Source organism: Liolophura sinensis, chromosome 9 (genome assembly GCF_032854445.1).
Source record: "Liolophura sinensis isolate JHLJ2023 chromosome 9, CUHK_Ljap_v2, whole genome shotgun sequence".
NCBI classification, from domain to species: Eukaryota; Metazoa; Mollusca; class Polyplacophora; order Chitonida; family Chitonidae; genus Liolophura; species Liolophura sinensis.
Window position 1 is genome coordinate 3,290,788 of NC_088303.1, and position 7,532 is coordinate 3,298,319.

Genomic DNA, 7,532 nt, shown 5'->3' on the forward strand with positions numbered 1-7,532 from the left:
TGATTATTCAATCACTGTGTCATCCAGCACCAGCACCACACTGTGTCGTCCAGCACCACACTGTCATCGATCACCAGCACCACACTGTGTCATCCAACACCACACTGTCATCCAGCACCAACACCACACTGTGTCATCCAGCACAGCACCACACTGTCATTGATCACCAGCACCACACTGTGTTGTCCAACACCACACTGTCATCCATCACCAGCACCACACTGTGTCATCCAACACCACACTGTGTCATCCAGCACCACACTGTGTCGTCCAGCACAGCACCACGCTGTGGCGTCCAACACCACACTGTCATCCAGCACCAGCACCACACTGTGTCGTCCAACACCACACTGTGTCGTCCAACACCACACTGTCATCCAGCACCAACACCACACTTTGTCGTCCAGCACCACACTGTCATCCAGCTCCACACTGTCATCCAGCACCACACTTTGTCATCCAGCACCACACTGTCATCCAGCCTCACACTTTGTCATCCAGCACCACACTGTGTCGTCCAGCACCAGCACCACACTTTGTCATCCAGCACCACACTTTGTCATCCACCACCACCACCACAGTTTGTCATCCACCACCACACTGTGTCGTCCAGCACCACACTGTCATCCAGCACCAGCACCACACTTTGTCATCCAGCACCACACTTTGTCATCCAGCACCACACTGTGTCGTCCAACACCACACTTTGTCATCCAGCACCACACTGTGTCAGGATGTGTTCATGGCACTTTATACGTGTTATATATACAGGTGGATGTACAGGTAGTCCTTCATGTAGGTGATTATGTCTAGTATCCGGTACCATGACAATGTGTACAGTTTTGAAGAACACAGTGAATGGCTAGTCAGTTCTTTTGTAGCTCTCTTTACCTTACTCTTATCCGAGGCTACTTTCTTGCATAGGTGATCGTGAAATAATCAATTTAATTTCTTTAGTGAAAGTAAATTCATGTTCACACAGCTCTCCAACAAAAACAAAAGGTGTTTATTTCTTTCCTTAACTAAAAAGACTTGTTAGGATTATTAGACATGCTCAATAGTCTCATTATCTTCTTTGATTTTTTTTAAACATTTAAATAAATTATGTTTTAATGTTTGTACTCTTTTTTTTTAACATTTAAAATAATTTCAAACTAAAGATACAGTTTTTACTCCAGTTAACATTTTGTCCTAACAGAAAAGGTCTGTCAGCAACTTGGGGATGATTATGGGTTTCTCTTGGGTTCTCCCCAGTTTCCTCCCGCCATAATTCTGGCCACCGTCGTATAAGTGAAATATCCTTGAGTACAATGTAGAACAGTAATCAAATAATCAAATAAATAAATTCTTAGTGAAAATGCTGAGCCAGCCTATTTAGCCAATCCACCTATCAAGCTCACATTGAGACCAACCTAGTCATATTACCCTACTTCTTGGACTTTTCATCCACCTCTGCAGTCAGTGGTTTGAAACTTTCTGGGAGAACTGTGGGGTGTGGAGAAATGATTTGCATCTTCAGTGACAAAATAAAATCATTTCAGCATCATTTTTATAATAATTGTATGCATAAATTCCACTGAAAATAATACTTCAAAAGATTAAAGACTAACAGGTATGTGCATATGTGTAATGTTAGAAAAAAAAGAGCTACCAGGAGAGATTACCTGGGTATAATATTTCTGAATGAATAATTAATCTCTGGTAGCACGTAAAACATAAAAGCTGCTTTAATATTATTATTGTGTTTTATTATTATGACATGTATTATTTTTTAAATTTTTTGGGGGATTAGTTTGATTTAGTGTAATAATGATTGACAGTTTGCATTATGTAGGTCAAATGTTTAAATGTGTTTCCCTATTAAGAAGCTATCAAGTGTTTCATACCTCTTAATGAGGGAGCATATGGTTGAGACTGTGGAGGAAATACTGTGGCTGCACACTTGTGATTGAATCTTCACAACATTCAGCCATTATCACCCTGCCGTTTGTAATTCATAAAACTTCTCAGCGTGGCTATTAATGTCTTCTGTTCACATTCGTATAATCCTAGGGCCTTTTGATTGTTATTTTCTTCACAATCCTCGTGGACCAGTTTCGTTTTTTCCTTGATTTTCTACGACAGGGGAGAAAATTGAGTGTTCATTGGGAAATCTATAGTAACAGCACAAGACAAAGGCACTTTCAGTTATTTCATTAAAAAATGGCCCCAGATGTGGAATAAAAAAAAGTCAATCTTTTGAGTCTGAATTACCGATGTGTCAAAATAAATTTGAATAATGTGAGTGGAGGAAGGATTTGGAGAGACTGTCGGATGGCATTAGGAAATGGAAACAGGATCAAACTAGGTTTCATGGCAGGAAGCTGGCGGGCATTAGTCTCTCACTTTGCCAGTCGAGCAGAGTTGTAATCCCTGATTACGTAACTGCTGAATAACCACGCTAAAACTTGATTTATGGTGTTTCTAGGCTTGCTTCTGAGATCATATTCCTGAAAAGCAGCTTCATGGAACCTTTGTCATTTTTTTATTATAAACAGCAGATTTTTCAGATTGTCCTGCTGGGTTGACTGAAGACCGTGGAGTCACTTAAGCTAAATTGTGTATGTGTGTGTACATGTCAGGTGATCTGGGTTGGAGTGGCACATGGTGATACCATGGACAGAGGACATTTCCATTCTTTGAAAAAGTAGATTACTAGTTAAATGAAGGGTGAATGTAATATAGGCATCATGAATCTGGTAAGTGTTGAACATTTTAATAGGTTGTCAACAGTTGAATGTAATATAGGCATCATGAATCTGGTAAGTGTTGAACATTTTAATACGTTGTCAACAGTTGAATGTAATATAGGCATCATGAATCTGGTAAGTGTTGAACATTTTAATAGGTTGTCAACAGTTGAATGTAATATAGGCATCATGAATCTGGTAAGTGTTGAACATTTTAATAGGTTGTCAACAGTTGCACTTGCAGTTGCTATACTTACCAGTAAAATGCAGTATGTCTGATCTTTCCTGTGATATTGGATTGGAATGTATATATTTGAAGATAGTAACTCGATAGAATTTCTCTGAGGTTCTCCAAAATAGTGCAGGAATAAGATTAGGAACATGTAGCATTGCATTGTTTACATTGTGACCATTGACTTTTAGTTCAGCTTTTGGATTTCTGGACTTGCATATGTGCATTTTTTTTATAAGAAATCAAAAAGAAAAAGATTTTGGTTTTCTTTTTTTTTTTTCTGAGACATATATATAAATCTGATGCCGCAAAGTAGAATGACAAATGACAAAGATTCCTGCTGTATTTCATTACTCCCCATCACCCCCCATAAGCCCCCACTGCCCGCCCCCCAGAATAATGTTAATGATCACTAGTTTTCTGGAGCAGAATTCCTCTGACTTTCTCCTGTAGAGGTTCACTGCTGGACAAAAGAAGGCCTTCCCAATCCATTTTTGCTCAGTTGACCCATCTTAACCTTGAATCAATATGGTTCAGATATAATTTCATATTGAATATTTGAGAGTCTGCCCAAATATTAGTTGATGTGAGGAGAAGACCTGCATCCGACAAGCCAAACATTGTCAAGAGGAGAATTTCTCCCAATTTTTTTTTTCTTCTTTGTGGTCTGAAATTCCATCTGGTGTCTTTTGGTGGGGTGGGGATTGACAGAGCATGACGCACTACAATAACACTCTATTCCTATAGGCTCTTTATTTAATCGCTGTCAGCTCCTATAAGGCTGACCGCTCTGCCGTGGGCTGAACAACGGGACATCAGCAGTACATGGGACCGGAGGAAGTACATTGCCTCCAGAGCATCCCTCAGCTCAGGCCATCCCTGGGGGTGTGGGGTAGGGTGGCCTTGGAAGCAGAAACTGCCTGTATGTATCAAGATCACAGTCTCTGCCCCCTAGCCATCCCTCGTGTGATCCGCGGGGTGATCCCCATACTGATGTGCTGTTACCCAGACACCAGTCAGGGACAATGGCCCACTCAATTAATAAACAGCCGAAAAATTTGATTTCATTCCTTTGTCGGGCCTGCGTTGAGGCATGGGAGATTTAGGGGGACATCTGTGCCAAGCTTTATATCTTGGCATTCCTCTAAAAGCTCTTTGGTTTTCTGCCAGCCTCAATATTCCCAGCTAAATAGGTGATGACTGTGCGGGATGACACTATGGGCACACGCCTTAGATTTGATTATGTCCCCTGTCTGTTAATGTCTCGGCTTTTGTCTAAATAGTGGCACATGCCGATTCACTCGCTTAATCTAATCAGACGAGAGCTCTCTCCCAGTACTTCATTAGGTGTCATTCAGTGTTCCGGATTTGCAATGAATGTGCTCAGAGACATTGAACCATTCCAAATTCAGATTTTGGGGAAAACTCCTCTTTGTCCCGATTTTGTCTGCTGGTAGTTGCCATGGGAACAGGCTTTTGTTTCTGTCCAGATGACATTTGTCTACTGGCTATTAAGTTATGGGATGCTGTCAGGGGAGCTTGTGAAGTGCCTTTTTACGACTGTCAGCATGCCTCAGGTAGGGAGTTGGCATGTCAGTCTCACTGTCCACCAACATGGGGACTGGGGTGTGTTAGAAACTGTTAGCCTCATCAAGGGAATTGGCCAGAGAAACATTTATGAAGTTATTAATTTGGTTTGTGCATGAGCCATGGCGCTGTCCCATAGTAAAGCAGTCCATGCGACATGACAGCGAAAACAGCAATGTGTAATCAGAGATTCATCAGTCCCTTAGAGGGTAATAACTGCTACTCATCCCTCGTTGTCAAACAAGAGGCCATTGGTGTCTGGAACCAGTCCACGTAGAATCATTTCCTATTTATACGTGAAATGGTAAAAAAACAAAACAAGTAATAATAATAATAATAATCCAAATACATTTGATTGGAGGATTGTATTTACAACAGGAACGCGCTGTAAGCGTAATTTGATAAGGTCTGCAATCATCAGCTGTCTGTTACCTGTTCCTTAATTACAGGTATGGTCTATTCTGTCTGGTCTTCCGGAAAGTGATATTGGAGTGGGTGGTTTACTGGAGGTCCTGAGAGGCCATAGAAAACCGCAGACCCTGCGTCTTTTACGCTTATTGATTTCTTTCCGGGCTTTGTAGTTAAACTGTAGTTCCACTTGATACCCATGTGCTGATATTTCCAGTCTGATTCCATTACGTTCCCTAATTACCAGTTGCCGGGCATGATCGTCAGATTTACAGCCTCCACTGCTAATCCCCTTTGATGTGGCTGACGCCGGATTCATTAGGAGTCTACCTGGAACATGTTGATCTTTCCAAGAATCATTATTGGTTGAGAAAGGCCGAGGTTTCCTCTGCTATTTCTGCCTCGACCAATGCCTGTAATTGTAGATAATCAGAGTTCTCAGACCATCACCCAGCTCTCTCCAACCTCCAGCCCCCTCCACTCCTTCCCTCCCTGTACCATAATCAGTTGTTTGTCTGCAACACTTGTTTGCCTGATTCCCCAGGGTGTAAGGTGATTGGGAGGAAGTGGAGAGGCAAAATTAACCAGGTGTACTCAGTATTACTCTATACAATCCACAGGCTGGCTGCACACCTGGGCTTATGACAATACTGCTGGGGATAAACCCAGTCTTGAGAACATCAGGAATTTATGAACATGGGTCCTATTCTACATTTGGCTAACATCAAAATGATATATTCCTAAATTATTAATTATATTAATAACACGGTTTTAACTGAGAGGTAGGAGCCAGAGACCAGGGCTCATTCCCATGTTATTAAAGTCAGGTGTTGAACTTTAAAATAGGCATTTAAGATATATCCTCCCTCTGCACTCAGCATAAAGCAATAGTCCAGTTACAGATTAACCCTGTGTCAGCAACTACAAGTGGCTTGAGTGTCATGTCTGATGTCATCAGCTTGGTGTTCCACTCAGGCAGCACAATAAATACAGAGACGTTGTGCATATAGTGTACTGATGTATTATTGACAGTTTTCATATTTAAAAAAAAATGGACTTGTATATACTGTTAGTACTTGTTTAATCTTCATGTATTGTTATAGAGGGCCTCTGGGGAGAGCAAATTGTTCAATTTGACAGAGCTACCCTCTTTAAATAAAGGTTTCATACATTCATAACCAGCTATTCTGAAATGCAGGCTCACATGCTATCACCAAAGTAATCATTAAGGCTACTTTAAAACCTAAATAAACAAACAATCAAAATAGTAAAACAAGTACTTGTGCATGTTGTAGAGATGCTGTTGTTCCATCAGTTTGTCACTTGGTTACATTTTAGTAACATTTATGTATATATGTATGTATTTAGTTTTGTCTTCATTTCTTTCAGGTTTAGTTTCCAGTACAATTGAAGACATCTCCAAGCTCACCTCATACTCTTGATGACCGCCCAGTGTTCATTGTTCACCTCCAGTTGTTTTGCGAAAGGTGAAGACTGATTCCAAGCAACATTCTTAGTCTGGTGTGAGAAAACTCAACATATTCACAGCATACTATGCTTTATGCAATCAGTTTTGATGACATCTGTGGAAAACTTCTTTTTTATTGAAGCAAAAGGATCAATTGATTCGTTGTTCAGAATATTTAAAGAAAAATAACTTTCAAAATGTGTGTATATTTCTTAAAAGCGTTCTTTGTCAGAAAATTAAAGGTAAAGGGTGTGGAAGCTCATGTGGAAAACCGCCTGGTTATTACTTTGATAAGCTGCACGTATATGTACCTATCATTTGTTGAGCCTAACGTTTGTTGTCTGAGTTTACTGTCTTAATGATTATCATGCCATTTTGTCATTGAAGTATATGTGTCCAATTCTGATGTCATCTTATTCCATGGAAGTAAATAAATGTTTTTATGTAATGTCAAAGGAATGAAGATAAACTTTGTTGGCGTTGATTATAGTTGCTCTTTAGCAGTATCATCGTACACACAGCTTTTCGATATGATAAAGGCAGAATCCATGCATAAGGAATGTCCAACTTCTAAGCAAGAAAAGCAGCTTCCTTACTGAGTCAGCTCAAAACCTATGATTAAAATTTACAAACTGGACGCAAACACATCTTGTTTGTCTGTGACCGTGAAGGGAAAGGCGTGTACTTTGTTGACGAGGTTTCAACATACTCGGACTTGATTGGCTATAATCATGTTTATGTACTGTTACCTGGCGATGGCTCTTGCTTTAATCCTGTAGCAATGGCTTCCTAAAATTGACTCCTATTGTATGAGTGAAAAATTCATGTGAACAGCGTCAAATACCAATCAAATAAATAGATGATATGTAACAGAGTGAGCCTGTTTCTACATTGCTTCAGACGCGTTTGTAGTCATTGGTGATAGCCTGGAAGTGAATCACTCTCACAGGTATGTCCATTATACCATTCTTAGTTACTCCGTGCGCGGAAGGTCAATGCAGGTGAATTGTTAACCTTAAGCGAGGGTGGGGGTCTGCTTCTGTTTTGAAGGAAATTGGTGTTCGAAGGGACGTTTTGGTTGTAATAAGTGTAAGAAAAAACAAAAACA

General features: G+C 40.3%; 1 protein-coding gene across 1 annotated transcript in view; it reads left to right on the top strand.

The window, feature by feature from the left end:
- LOC135475237 (cleavage and polyadenylation specificity factor subunit 5-like) overlaps positions 1-7,295 on the top strand; it is a 32,192-nt gene extending 24,897 nt beyond the window's left edge. The window contains exon 7 of the mRNA XM_064755053.1: positions 6,346-7,295. Within this exon, the coding sequence (XP_064611123.1) occupies positions 6,346-6,367 (22 nt within the window). The 3' untranslated portion in view covers positions 6,368-7,295. The remainder of the gene's footprint in view (positions 1-6,345) is intronic.
- Positions 7,296-7,532: the final 237 nt, after the last annotated feature.